Source organism: Enhydra lutris, unplaced genomic scaffold, assembly GCF_002288905.1.
Source record: "Enhydra lutris kenyoni isolate GAN:26980312 unplaced genomic scaffold, ASM228890v2 scaffoldscaffold24, whole genome shotgun sequence".
Lineage (NCBI taxonomy): Eukaryota > Metazoa > Chordata > Mammalia > Carnivora > Mustelidae > Enhydra > Enhydra lutris.
In genome coordinates, this window is record NW_019154108.1 from 8,765,705 (window position 1) to 8,781,375 (window position 15,671).

The 15,671-nt window shown below is 41.0% G+C and overlaps 1 protein-coding gene across 1 annotated transcript in view; it reads left to right on the top strand.

Annotated features, from left to right (window-relative positions):
• LOC111150884 (serologically defined colon cancer antigen 8) overlaps positions 1 to 15,671 on the top strand; it is a 259,368-nt gene that overhangs the window by 181,267 nt on the left and 62,430 nt on the right. Inside the window, exon 16 of the mRNA XM_022508562.1 lies at positions 4,151 to 4,282. Coding sequence (XP_022364270.1) covers positions 4,151 to 4,282 — 132 coding nt within the window. The remainder of the gene's footprint in view (positions 1 to 4,150; positions 4,283 to 15,671) is intronic.

The following is a 15,671-nucleotide window of genomic DNA, read 5'->3' on the forward strand; positions in this document are numbered from 1 at the left end:
ACTGAGATAATCGCGCTACAGATGTAATCTGGAACCAACACAGAGGCTTGTGCTGAAGTTTACTCTCTGAACTTTGCAAACTACTAGTTCTTTCAATATATCCCGGGCCCTAGACAGATAAATGATGATGTCCATGGACATTTGCCAAATTTTTATCCAACACTGCAAGTTGGAAGGCAAATTACCATTATAAACAAAGGGAAATAAAACCCCCAAAATATGCAAAACAAACAAAAAAAATCAGCCATGAAATACTTGATAATACTGTGCACTTTACATTTATCTTTTTGTGGTCATGTAAGGCATCCCCAATGTAGGGCATTTGGCTATAACTACAAAGAAAAATTAAGAAAAAAATTTCCTATGACATTACCACCTAGCAAAGTATTCTTCATCTGTGAGGTATCTCCTTGCACTAAGTTTGTGTGTGGATGTAAGTGTGTACGTATGTATGTACACATACATGCACCTGATGGTATCCTGCTTTTCACTTATTGTTATCTGGTGAATCTTTATCTACATTCACTACTCTGGAAACCATTTTAATTGAATAATTTGTATGCATAATAATTCATTAGACATTTAAGATATTCCCAGTTTTTCCATATAATAATAATTGTATTGAATAATACAATAATATTTATGAATAATACAATAATAATTTTGTCCCTTACTCTGAATTTTTGATGATTCCCTTAGCTGAGATGCCTAAAAGGGGATTGTGGGTCCAGAGACTCTGACCTGTCTTTTTTCTGTTTCAATAATAATGAGCCTTTTTAAGGCTATTGATGTGGATGATTTTGCTCAAGTACTATACTAGATTCTCGGTATACATGTACCCATGCAGTATGTGACACAAAGAGGTGAGATTTACAAAAGAAAACATGAGAGGCAGTATAGCACAGTGGTTGGGACAACCCCTTTAGAGCTGGGCAGGCCAATGTTTGTATCTGGACTGGGCTAATCACCCTTTGGGTGACCTCAGGCAAGTCATTAAACCTTCTATTTGCCTCACAGTGAAAAGGAAATAAACACTGACCTTGAAGAATTAATTGCGATCATTAATATAAAGGATGGATTCCACTGTCTGACAGAGTAGGCACGCATGCACTAAACAAATATTCAACTGGAATCTGGCTTTGTTATGCACATTTTGAACAATAGTAGAAGTTGAGAATTTTATAAATGTTGATTGACCTTTTCTATTTCTTCCTCTGTGAATATTTTTCATATTCCTCTTAAAATTCGTTGGAATTTTGAGGGAGACTGGGATAACACTTTATTAAATGATGCTTCTCATCTTCATGTGTCTCATTTTTTTCCGTGTTCCCAGTTCTTTTTTTAATTTTGAAAATTGTGTTCCCAGTGCCTTTTGTTTTTCACGGAGGTTTTTCAAGATCAAAACGACTTTCAAAATTTTTTTTCCGGGTGTATTGAGAAGTTATTGACGTACATCACTGTCTGAGTTTATTAAGTACAGCATGATGGTGTGATTTACATGTATTGTGACATGATGACCACAGTGGATTCAGTTAAAGTCACTTTATTTTTTGTCTTAGATATGTGCCCAAAAAATATGGAAAAGGAAAATATATTTTTTAAAAATTCCTAATTCTAATACCTCAAGATAATACATATTAATATGTAATATATACCTCCACATATTTTTAAGGGGGGAGAGGAAAGAGTATTTTTTAAATTATAAAATGGTATCACTTTATATATGCTGATTTTCAAATATTTTCCTTTCTTACCAATATATCATATTTTATCAGTAATTACCACCACCACCAGATAGCCCTCACTGTCAGAATAACCTCTTGATATCCCTTTGTGTAAGTAATGCAGCCAGTCTCCTGTTGACACATTTCTGGATTCAGTTTCCAGATATCAGTTTGCAGAGCAAGGTTGCTTCTAGAAAGAATGCTACTGCGAACGTTACAACTTTTTATGTGTAAAGGTTTCACATTTTTATATTATAAAAATCTGTTTCCCTTGTGAATGCTGTTTTAAAAAGCGACTTTTTTTTTCTGGGGAAGAACCTGAGAACAGATAAATACTCTTCTGCATGTTTTCCTAATCTGGTTTAAGGATATTTTGTTGTCTTTTTGGAATGTTTTTTTGCATGTTGTGATAGGAGATACTATTCTTAGAAGAACACTCAATTAACAATTTTTTATAACTGCCTTAAGTTCTTGGATATTGTATGTGATTTTGAAAAGAGAAACATGAATCATTATTAACTGATTTAGACTATTTCAAATATAAGTGAATTCTTATTAGGAGAAGCAAATGTAGACTGAGTGCTTGATCTGAGCTTGAACGAGATAATCCCTGACCTCATGGATAATCTAGTAAGAAAGATGAGGCATCGAGCCACAGTTCAGAGGAATAAATTATAAGCTAATATATGCAGAAAAGCTGGGGGTAGTTTCCAAAAAATGCGCTGACATATTGAGAACTGCGAAGTATTAATCGGGGCAAGTTTCCTTTGAGGTGACACTGGAACCAGGATGAAAACAAAATGAGGGATGAAGAGAAGGGAAAGCGAGAAATTGCTTTGTACAGTGATGCCAATTGGCCCTTGGGGATGAATTCCCCAAGCAAATCCGTGTGTCTCCCTGACCAGGAAGAAAAGACACTCCCACCTCATGGAGAAATCCTTTCTTTGGAGGGACATAATTCTGCATCAGGGGTCCCACTTAACCTTCAAGAGACAAACTGGTCCTTAACTGCTCGCATTTTCTTATGCAAGAGCTTTGAACTTTGGGTGCCTGTGGGGCAGTGGCGCATGAGGAGATTACGGCCACAGGTTCCATGTTGAGCGAAAAGCGAGGATGGCGGTAGGGTTTTCCTCAGATAGGTTTCTGATCTCCAGATCGTGAGACTTGAGGTGATCCTCTAAGATTCTGAAGAGGTGGCATATTTCCTGAGGGACATAAGTCATCCCCAAAGTAGCTATACCTGTGATCCCACATGAAATGTGTGAAGGCAGGAAGAAGATTGGGTAAAAAGTACCTGTGGTGGCAAAGTGGGGGAAAGTGAACCATATGTGTCCCCAGAGGGGTCGTTTGCCTGGGAAGCAAGCTCATCTGCCCTTGGGATGCCAGAAGAACTTGGAAGACGGAAGTGGTGGAACATAGGACTGAAGCCACAGTTGCTGGTTCCGCCCCCTGCCCCACACAGCCAGTGGCTGGCCCTCTTCCACCCAGCAGATCAGGGACTTCCGCTCTGAAGACACTGAACGAGCAGGCTCTGGTTAGAATAGGGGCACCCAGCATAGCAGAGGGAAAGTAATAGGAAGTCTGCATTCTGAAAGATGAGATCCCCACCTGTCTATTTCCCACTGGCTCCTTAACCACTGGGGGTTAGGGTCAGACCCAGCGAGCAGGCAGCTGGAGAATTCTTCTCTTGAGAAGCAGAATGGCCACAGAGGGAAGAATGACAGACATGGATATTAGAAATCTCCCACTGGAAAAGATGGCTTGACGTTCCATCACTCCACACCCAAGCCCTCATCACACCAGCGTGCATGTGATCGTGATAAGCTACTGAGACAGCAAGGACCAATATTTAGGTAGTCACATGACGTACATATGCCTATTGCTTTAACTACACACTGGAATAGTAGTAATTCACATTGACAAGCTGGAGATGGGGTGGGAGGGCGGGTAGAGGAATGCCATTTTTCATTATTATGCCTTTTGGAACCATATGATTTTTAATCATGTGCCATTACATTAGCTATGTTAATTAAAAGAAACAATGCTCTGTCATAGAGATTAGGCCTGGGGTTGCTCCTTTAACAGCGTGGTGGCTGGCCTGTAATAGGCACTCAGTAAATTTGGGGTATGAGTATGAATCCTTATTATTTTTGTGTCGTTCCTGGAAGAAGTCATCTCTTTCAGAGTAAGTCACTCTTCCTTTCTCCGTGTGGACTCTGTCTACCACGTGAGTCCCTGCAATGCATATATCCCTCCACTAGACATTGTGCAATGTCTGAAATATTTCAATTTACATAACATAACTTTTATTTACACTGTTATTTTTAAGTATGGGGTTTAAGATAATGCTAAGTTTATATAGTAAAATTGTGCTCTGGTGATAAGAACCTTTAACGTCTGTCACTTCTGTGTTCTCACTGCTCTAGATCTGAAATCGCTCAGCTCAATCAAGAGAAAATGTATACATACGACAAACTGGAAAAGTTACAGAGGAGAAATGATGAGTTGGAGGAACAGTGTGTCCAACACGGGAGACTACATGAGATAATGAAGGAAAGGTAATTCAGCTTTAGTAATCAACTGACATGCTGTATACTGAAGGTGTTTGGTTCAAAAGCAGAATGGAATTGATGCGCAATAATGGAATTCATGGCCACTGTGGCACGTGAGGTATGTGCTCAAAATCTAATACTCTTGAGCTCTTGAGTTTTGTGCTTTCGTCACTTCTTATAATACACAAAGGGGAGAGCATATCCCTCTTTACTATTCTCTAGACTCCGACTTAGATGTAACAGAGAGCGTTGTAGGAAAACCATCTACCTTTAAGATGTAAGTCAGTAATGTAATATGGAGGACTTTCATAGAAATTAGTTTTAATGTGTTTTTTGTAAGATAAAACATAAAAAAGGTCTAAGAAGATTAAATATCTTTTTAAAAAAATATATTTATTCCTTTACTTGAGAGAGAGGGAGTGCATGCTTGAGTGAGGGCAGGGAGAGAGAATCCCTAAGGGGGATTCCCTGCTGAGCGCAGAGCCTGATGTGGGACGGGATTCCATGACCCATGAGATCATGACCTGACTGAAACTAAGAGTCAAATGCTTAACCGACTGAGCCACCCAGGCGCCCAAAGGTTAAATATCTTTATCAGATATGCACTGATGGTGTTGCTTGAGACAGAATTTGACTCCAAAACCTTTGGTTCTTCCTAGTGGTGTCCCTCGGAGCAAGTCATGTGACCTCCCTGAGCATCAGTTTCTTCATCTATGTGTTAGGACTAATAATGGCCACTTTGCAGTTTGACACAAGGTCAAATGTGTGTTAAGCACCTGGCTCCTACTAGTCACCTACTAAATGGCACCAATGATATTCACTCTCTTTCCAGGTGAGGAAACGCAAGCTCAGAGAGACTAATGGATTTGCTCAAAGGGACGGGTTAAGGAAGGGGTAGAGTTCAAACTTGAATCTTGATACTTTGACTCCAAATTCCTTTCCTTTTTAGTGCAGTTCTTTGTAATAAACCCAACCCCTTGTCATTTCCTATAAATGTGTCACTTAAAATTTCTATATAATGATGGATTCCCCAGGGGAAAAGAAACATCAGTATTTACACCATACGGTGAATGGATTGCTGTAAGTTTGGGCTCCAGCTGTGATCACGTACACGGCACCATGGGCGAGCTTGAAGGGGTTTTCTGGGCCTCCAGCCCCCTGTTCCTATCTGTTCCTCTGACACCCCGCAGCTTCTCTGTTTCAAAAGCAATTGTTGACATAATTGAGAGGAAAATGAAAATTCTTATAGACTCCTTTTTAAAAAAAATATAAAGTCAACATAGATTCCTTGGGGAGGGGGTAAATACTTTATAACTTTGATCACTTGCTCAAAGGGAAAGGAAGGGAAGAAAGGCAGTTGGAAAATGGCACTGCTTTTCAGTCACCAAAATATTAAAATGTGGGTGGATTTGGGAGGTATTAATCATTCATTTATTTACTCGTTAAAATATTTACTTAGAGGGGCGCCTGGGTGGCTCAGTGGGTTAAGCCGCTGCCTTCGGCTCAGGTCATGATCTCAGGGTCCTGGGATCGAGTCCCACATCGGGCTCTCTGCTCGGCGAGAAGCCTGCTTCCCTCTCTCTCTCTGCCTGCCTCTCCGTCTACTTGTGATCTCTGTCAAATAAATAAATAAATAAATCTAAAAAAAAAAAAAAAAATATTTACTTAGAGGGGCGCCTGGGTGGCTCAGTGGGTTAAAGCCTCTGCCTTGGGCTCAGGTCATGATTCCGGGGTCCTGGGTCGAGCCCCGCATCAGGCTCTTTGCTCAGCGGGGAGCCTGCCTCCCCCCCCCCCCCCCGGCCTGTCTCTCTGCCTACTTGTGATCTCTGTCAAATAAATAAATAAAATTAAAAAAATATATGTACTTAGACTCAGACACTGTTCTAGGCCAGACTAAAATATTTTGGGTTTTGTGGGCCACATGTGGTTTCTGTCACAAGGGCTTCTTTGTTTTCTTTTTTTATTTTACTGTCTTTTAAGAAAGCAAAACCATCCATGACTAGAGGGCCAACAAAACAAGCCAGAGAATTTGGCCTGGTTTGGGCTGCAGTTTATCCCATACTGGGCAACCAGGACATTTTGCTATTTTTTTTTTCTTAAATTTGTATTAGAGTTCACAAACTGCACTCAGCCGTATTATCTTACCTTGAAACAAATGGGAAAGTAGTTGTTACTATCATCCATTTCCAGACGGATAACTGAGGCTCAGAAAGCTATAGTTGCTGACTGAAGGCCGAGCAGCAAATTAATCAATCATTCATTCAGCAGATAGACTTACCGATTGCTACCGTGTGCCATGTTCTCCACCACATGCTGGGAATAAAATAACAAAGTAAATACAGTCCCCGGTTGTCATGAAATTTATAGCCTAATAGGGAAGATGAATATAGAGGAAATAATTACGTAAATTTCTAGTTAATTACAGCAACAATTGGTTCTATGAAAGAGACATATACTTTGTGGTAAAAGCACCTTTAATAAGGGGACTTACCTGCTCAGGAAAAGTTTCAGTGGCAGAAGTGATGGTTGAGATGAATCTGTAAGCATCAGGATAGGGATGGCCAGCCTTCTAGAGCCGGAGCTGGCAGACGGTGCCCCAGCCCTCAGGCCACACTGCGTGGCTCAGGAATGCAGTTGTGCTCATTGTCCACATACTGTCTGTGGCTTCTCTTGTGCTTGAGTCAGAGGCTGTGACCTGTTGGCCCCTGAAGCCTGAAATATTTACTGTCTGGCCTACTCCTATATGAGTTTGCCAGTGCCTGTTCAAGAGAAAAGAAGACTGTAAAATTGAAGATCCTGCGGTAGGACTTTTGAGGAAGGAGAGAAACATAAAGAATAGGGGAAAGAATGACACATGATGAGGCTGGAGAGGTAGGTGAGGGCAAGACCTAAAGGCAGGGCCTTAAAGTTTTTATTACAGACCTTTTACTTTATCCTTTTACTAAAGAGAAGAAGTAACTTAAAGATAATTTTTTGAAGAATGAGGTAATCAAATTTGCATTTTAAAAATAGCATTGCAGGGGCACCTGTGTGGCACAGCGGGTTAGGCATCTGACTCTTGGTTTCCGCTCAGGTCGTCATCTCATGGTCATGGGATCAAGTCCCGTGTCAGGCTCCACGCTCAGCACAGCACCTGCTAGAGATTCTTTCTCCCTGTCCCTATACCCCTCCCGCTCATGCTCGCTCGCACGCGTGCTCTCATTCTCTCTCACTCAAATAAATAAATAAATCTTTAAAAAAAAGTGGCATTCCAGTTCCAGAGCAGATTACATGTTAGAGCAGAGCCACGGTGTTGGCACGTGCTCCGCTGGGAGCTTCTGGAGGAGTTAGTCAAGGGATGGTGATGGCTTGGACTCGATGGGATGATAACAATGATAGTAAACGGATTGGGGAAATATGTAGGAGGCAAAATCAGTAGGACTTAGTAATTGATTGGCTTTCTTGGGTAGGGGAGCATGTCAAGGATAAAACCCATGTTTCTGACTCAAGAAATGGGGACAGAGTGATACCACTTAGAGAGCTAGAGTGTCCACAAAGGAGCAGGTTTGTGGGTGAACTCTCTTGGGCTTGGGATGAGACCAAGCATTCAGCTCTGCCCTGTTGAATTTAACGTGCCAATGCTTCGTACAAATGGAAATGTCAAATAAGCCGGGAGCCGGGGGGTGGGGACATAGGAACTCTGCTCGGGAGACAGGTCTGGGCTGGAGATAGAAATCTCCAGGGGCCTAAGGAGGATATTTGAAACCTTGTGAGTAAGTGAGGTAGATCACTTAGGGGAAAAGTACAGTAAGAAGAGAAAAGAGCTTCAACATTTAAAGAACATCAACATTTTTGAAAATATTTATTTGAGAGAGAGAGAGTACGTGGGCAGCAAAGGGAGAGAGAGGGAGTCTGAAGCAGACTCCATGCTCAGCTTGGAGCCTGACAACAGGGTTCGATCTCACAACCCTGAGATCATAACCTGAGCCAAAACCAAGAGTTGGACACCTGACCGACTATGCCAAGCAGGCACCCCAAAAACATCAAGCCTTTTAAAGATAAGGTAGAGGTTGGCAACAGACATTAAGACAAGTAACCTGGGAAATAAATGGAAACCAGAAGAGCTTGTTGTTGTATGTGCTTCAGGAAAGAGGAGGGGACCAACCAGATGCTACTGAATGATTAAGAGACCGAAAGTGTCCACTGGACTTAGTGACATAGACAGCACCGGTTATGGTAACAAAAAGATTGTTAGTAGAAGAGTACAACAACTATATTAGGGTAGATTGAAAAGTTGTGTGAGTAGAAAAACTGACGTAACAAATTTAAAGTACTTTTTCATGAGATTCGGCAGCCGAGGAAAGTGGGAAGCATTAGCAAGCCGGAGAGGAAGACCAAGCAACCAGTGGTGGGGGAAATGCATCAGGAGGGTAGATGTGAACGTATTATATTCTAATTGTCCAGATCATTCAACTGTGGAGTCAGGAAAGGTCCATTTTCCAGCCGGTGATTTAGAATCCCTGGTGTCCACCAAGGCAGTCCCGGGGATTCCGGTTCAAGATAGCAATGACGTGTTTTGTAGTAATTTTTTTTTTAAAGACTTCATTTATTTATCTGACAGAGAGATATCACAAATAGAGCAGCACACAGAGAGAGAGCGAGGGGGAAGCAGGCTCCCTGCTGAACGGAGAGCCCAATGCGGGGCTCAATCCCAGGACTCTGGGATCATGACCTGAGCTGAAGGCAGAGGCTTAACCCACTGAGCCACCAGGTGCCCCTCTTGTAATGTTTTGAGACAGATATGGATCCATACATTTTGTCTTCGAAAGTAGAACCATGTGAGAACTCCGCAGTGTTTGCAGAGGGAACAAGCCTTAGTGCCCTCACGTGCTGTCGTGGGGTCAAGTATTGGGTCACCAGCCCCAGCATTCTGTGTTGCTTTGTCAGTTACATGGTCTTACATAGTTTGTTTTCTTGTTGTGGTAAAATATGGCTTAAATTACACACATAAAAACCATTGACGAAGACACGTAGCTGCTGATTGAAATGTAATGGGTGAATAATGAGTTTAAAATTGGCAATTCTTCTATAAACTACCTCAGAATGATCTTTACTAAATCTATAAAGTTGTATTTTTCTAATAGAATATTGATTCCTTGAAAACCAGTGTTAAAAATAGGAAACAGGAGCACCGGGCTGGCTTAGTCGATAGAGCATGTAACTCTTGATCTTGGGGTCATGGGTTTAAGCCCCATATGGGGCCTTGAACTCAGAGGGGAAAAGAAAAAGGAAATAGAGTATTGATCTTTATCTACTGTAGACATTCCATTTTGGGGGAAGTAAGACTATTCACTGTTTTCAGAGAAGTCCCTGAAAATAGCAGCCTGAAATCTTAACCTTTATTTCATCATTCAAAAACAAAATAAGACAAAATATTGGCAGAGAGAATCCAACAATATTTAAAAAGAATTACACACTACAACCAAGTAGGATTTATTCTAGGTTTATAAGACTGGTTCAACATTCAAAAATCCATTAATAGATCCCATCACATCAATTCGCCAAGCAAGAAAAATCACGTGTTCACATCAATAGATACAGAAAAAGCATTTGACAAAACCCAACACCTATTCATGGTAAAAGCTTTTAGTAAACTAGACGTAGAGGGGAACTTCAACTTGATACAGAACATCTACAAAACCCCTAGTGCTAATATCATACTTGATGGTGAGAAATTCAAAGCTTTCCCACAAAGGTCAGATAGAAGGTGAGGATGTTCTGTCTCACCCCTCCTTTTCAACATTATACTGGAAGTTCTAACTAATGCAGTAAGACAAAAAGGAAATAAAGGGCCTAAGGATTGGGAAGGATGATCTAAAACTGTCTTTGTAGATGGCATGATCACCTATACAGACAAAAATTCCTGGAACTAATAAGCAATTACAGCAAGGTTGTAAGATACAAGGTTAATAGATGACAATTAATCACCTTCCTCTCTACCAGCAATGAACAACTAGAATTTAAAATTAAAACACACTACCATTTACATTAGCACCCCGGAAATTCAATACTTAAGTATATCTCCAACAAAAAAAAAAACAAAAAAAACTTTTTAAGATTTATGTGAAAACTATAAAGTGAAAGTGAAAACTATAAAATTGCTGAATGAAGCCAAAGAATTAATAAATGGAGAGATATTCCATGTTCATAAATAAGAAAATTCAATGTTGTCAAGATGTCAGTTCTTCCCAGCTTGACCTATAGATTTAATAGAATCCCAGTTAAAATCCCAATAAGTTATTTTGTGGGTGGTGATGAACTGCTTCTGAAGTTTACATGGAGAGGCAAAAGACCCAGAATAGGCAACACAGTTTCAATATAATGAAGGAGAAGAATGAAATTGGAGGACTGGCACTACCTGACTTCCAACTAATCCAGACAGTGCAGTATTTGAATGAGAATCAACAAAGGGACCTTTGAGATGGAACAGAGAAGCCAGAAGTTGGCCCAAATTAATACAGTTAAATGATCTTTGATGAAGGACCAAAGGCAATACAATGGAGCAAAGACAGTCTTTTCAACAAATCCTGCTGGCATAACTGGACATCTACATGCAGAAAGAAAGAAAGAAAGAAGGAATCTAGGCACGGATCTCACACTTGACACAAAAATTAACTCAAAACGGACCACAGACCAAAATTTAAAATAAAAAACTTTGAAACTCCTAGAAGATAACCTAGAGGACCTTGGGAATGATGATGACTTTTTAGACCCAACACCAAAGACAAGATCCAGGAAAGAAGTAACTGATAAGGTAGACTTTATTCTAAGTGTAGAACTTCTGCTTTGAGAAAGGCATTGTCAGGAGAATAAGAAGACAAGCCAAGACTGGAAGAAAATACTACATAGATGATACAGGACTATTGTCCAAAATACTCAAAAAGAGCTCTTAAAGCTCAACAATAAGAAAACAAAACAATTAAAAAATGGGTCAAAGACCTTAACAGACACCTCACCGAAGAAGAGATGGCAAATGAGCATTTGAAAAAATGTTCCACATCTTATGTCTTAAGGGAAATGCAAACTGGAACTACAATGAGATACCACTACACACCTGTTAGAGTGGTCAAAATCCAGAATACCGACACCATCAAGTGCTAGCAAGGATTTGGAGCAATCGGTACTCTCATTTACTGCTGGTGGGAATGCAGAACAGTACAGTCACTTTGGAAGACAGTTTGGCAGTTTCTTACAAAACCAGATTATGATCCAGCCATCACGTTCCTTGGTATTTACCCAAAGGAGTTGAAAACCTACATCCGCCCAAGAACCTGTGCAGAGATGTCTAAAGCAACCTTATTCATAATTGCCAAAACTTGCAAACAACCAGATGTCCTTCAACAGGTGAGTGGATAAACTGTGGTACCACCAGACTGTGGAGTAGTATCTAGTGTTAAAAAGAAATGAGCTATCTGGCCTTGGAAAGACGCGGAGGAACCTTAAATGTTAATTACGAAGTGAAAGAATCCAGTCAGAGAAGGCTACAAACTATGATTTCAACTGTATGACATTTTGGAAAAGACAAAACAGTGGAGGAAAAAGTGTCAGTGGTTGCCAAGGGTATAGGGGGAGGAGAACGGAGGATTCCTAGGGCAGTGAAAATACTCTATATAATACCATAATAGTGTCTACAAGTCATTATACATTTGTCTAAACCCATAAAATAAACGACACCAAGCCATGGACTTCCGGTGATTGTGACGTGTCCCTGTAGGTTCATCACTTGTAACAACTGTACCACTCCAGCAGGGGATGCTGATGTTAGGGGGTGGTCTACGCACGTGTGAGGACAGGGGGTACATGAGAAGTTTCTGTGCCTTCCCTTCAGTTTTGCTCTGAGTCTTAAATTATTTATTCAATAAAAAAATGAAGCAATAAGTTAAATTTTACATTAAAAAAACCCCAAGAATTCCAAAAAGTATCATGAAGCTATTTTTATATGTTTTTTATTCTAACACATCAATTTAACTTCAAATTGACATTACAGAGCACATTTTGTTCCTAAACCATACTATGTTATTGGCCAATTGTATCTTTTTTCTTACACAATTTATTCATTAAGGATTTAATTTATGTAAGTGATGTAGCTGGCATTATTGGTTACATCGGAAAATTACTTTTATTTAGCTCTTCATTTTGAAATAATTTGACTTCTAGAAAAGTTACAAGAACAACTGAGAGTTCCCATATGCCCTTGGCCCAGCCACACACAATGTGAGTTAGCATCTTACATAACCACAATACACTGATCTGACCTAGGAAATTAACATCTATGCAATGCTAGGAGCCCATCTCTAGACCTTATAAGGATTTCACTAGCTCTCCCCTAATACTCTAGTTCTGGTTCAAGATTCCGTGTTGCAGTTTAGTTCTCATTTCTCTTTAGTTGTCTTTAGACAATTTCTCTCGGTGGGAGAAACCTGACCTGTGATAGTTCATCGCTTTTGATGACAACTGCTCCGTTGTTTGTGGAGTGGCTCTGTGTTGCTTTGTCTGAGGCTTCCTGGTGGTTAGGCCGAGGTTGGGCCTTTTGGGTAGGAATCCTACAGCGTTGTGTCCCTCTCAGTGCACCTCACTGAGGGGGACAGGCTGTCATTGTGTCTTATCACTGGTGATGTTGAGTTTGATCGCTTGGTCAAGGTGGAGTCCGTCAGATCTCTCTGCTCAAGAGAAGTTATCAAGTGCCTTGTGGGGAGATAGAGACCACGTGAATACCCTGTTTCTCATCGTATAGTTTTTAAAGATTTATTTATTTATTTTAGGATGGGGGGAGAAGGAGAGACTCTCACAGAGACTCCATGCTGAGCTCAGAGCCGGACGTGGGTCTCAATCTCACAACCCTGAGATCACAACCTGAGCTGAAGCCAAGAGTTGGACACCCAACTGACTATGCTCCCCAGGCACCCCTCTCATCATATTTTTTAATAGATTTTATCTTTTAGAATAATTTCAAGTTCAGGAAAATTCCTGTACAAATAAATTTTATATTAAAAAAATTTAAAGGTATACCTATTTCAAATAAAATTTGTTCCTTTAAAAATCCTCTTAATCATATCCTGTAAAAACTATGAAATAATTTACCTGATCCCTAAGGGGATTCATAAAGGTATGTATTTCTGTGAAAGACTTTGAGAATCAGATGAATCAGACAGAGTAGAGGAGAGACCAAGCTTGAGCCAGGAGGAATCCTGGACTAGAAGAGGGTCATTTCATGCTTCTCAGCAGTGGCTTGAGAGGACATAAATTCAGCTTTCTAGATGGAGTGCTGGTAAAGCGAGCAAAGGCCAGAATCGGTTTGTTCTCTGTTTATCGGACATCCATTTGGTGCAGTCAGTGCTCTGGGCTGGAGGAGAGGGGGACACAAAGATGAAAAGGGTCTACCTCTCTCCCCTGGTTGCAGGCTCCCTTTCTGTTTGGGCTGATGGGGCTCCAGAGCAGCTGTGACATCACCCACCATCTCCTGGGAAGGCCCTCCTACCGCTCTTGTACCTCCCCAAACCCCACATGCAAGAAAGAGAGGTATCCTGGGGGCTGGCCTCCATTGGCAGCCTGGGCCAGACGTGGTTGCCCTGGAGTGTGTGTTTGATCTCTTGCTCTCTCTAATTTATGTAAACCAAACGTCTGTTGATGTTAGATTTGGGTGTATATTCATAAAACTTTCCCTGTCCCTGAGGAAATGTTTTGAGTTGATCTTCCCTCATTTAGAAGAGTAATCAAAGTATAAACCAAAGTGCTCTGCGTCGTGATTTATGGAGAATCAGTAAATCAGTAATTTGCTGAGAATGCTAACGCAGCATTCCACTGGCTTCCTCCCCTCACCAGTCTCCCCTGATCCTGCCCGAGCTCCAGCGGTTTGACTTGCCATGATTTGGGGGCTGAAGGACATTTAGTTATTACTGCCTCATCTCCGTTGTACTGAGGTCATCTGGGTTTTTAATGCTGCTGTTCTTTTAATTATAAAATGCCCTTACATTTTAGCTTCCTGCTAATTAATTTCATGTGTCTTACCTTGTTTTGCCAGCCTCTTAGGAGTGCAATATTGCATACTTGTTTCAGCAACATATCGGTTTCTGAGTAACTGTGTTTCAAGTCCTATGTGAATTGTAATTCACAAGTGAGTCATCTGAATCTCTTTTGCTAAAGTAAATGTATATATAATCCCTACCTCCCGTCTTCCCCTGCCCCCACAAATATGCTTTAGAGAGGCACTCCTTTAGTGATCTGCTGCCTGGGAATTTGGTGTTTCGTGGTAGTTGTTGAGGGAGAGAGAGAGTGCATGTGGACACACACACATGCGTGGGAGGGGTCCAAGGAGGGGCGGGGAAGAGGGAGAGAGAGAACCTTCAGCAGGCTCCACATCCGCCCAGCGCAGAGCCGGACGTGGGGCCCCATCTCACAACCTTGAGACCATGGCCTGATCTGAAATCAAGTCGGAGGCTCAACCAGTTGAGCCACCCAGACACAATCAGAATCTGCATATTTGGATAACCGGCAACATACTACTAAAAGTAAATTCACATAATTGCTACGTTATTTTAGATTTATGTGCCATTATTTTGTGATATAAGATTATAGAAGATGACAAGTAATCCATATGTTACTAGGAAAGAAGCTCATTGCAATTTGTTTTGAAATGCTTCTTGGTTATCTCTAGCTTTCATGTTACCGGCCACGGAAGTGTGGGGATTGGGTAGGCTGCCTGCCCCTCAGGGCTCTAAGGACAAACCCTGTGAGAGTGTTGTGTACAGCAAAGGAGGAAGCTACGAAAACCAGGGAAAGCTTAGAAAGTTTAACCCTTTCCCCCCAAATTATACCAAAATTATAAGCCAATTGGGGTTAACAAGCAATCTCTTTAAAATCCAATTTTTCCATGTATTATTGACAAGTCCCTAAGAGGACTAGAAGCCAGGTTCGATTACACTTTAATGGGAAGACCTGAAGTCAGATTGCTTTCCTCCCAATGACAGAGCAGGTTCTAACTGCAGGAACTAGAATTTTGATCTGGGAATGGGTGATATGTTATTAAAGCAGCCTGTCCAGACACTGCAGCTGGAACAAGGCAAACACTGTCATAGCCGATCACCTGAGAGTAGATTAAATGGAAAGATACTCAATGAAAGAAAGTAAGGAAAGTGCCAAAGACATTTTAATATAATTCACACTTCTTTCTGGAATAGCCCTGATGTCCAAGAGGGAAGAAGACTCTCCTTCACATATTCATCAAATATTTATCGAGTGTTATGTGGCGTGTGCTTTGGATAAACTGCTGGACGAGCAGACAGACATCCCTGCCCTTATGCTTTAAGCTGCCTTCAGGTTCTAGTTCTCTGCTCGTAAGACCCAAAACTTCAGGAAA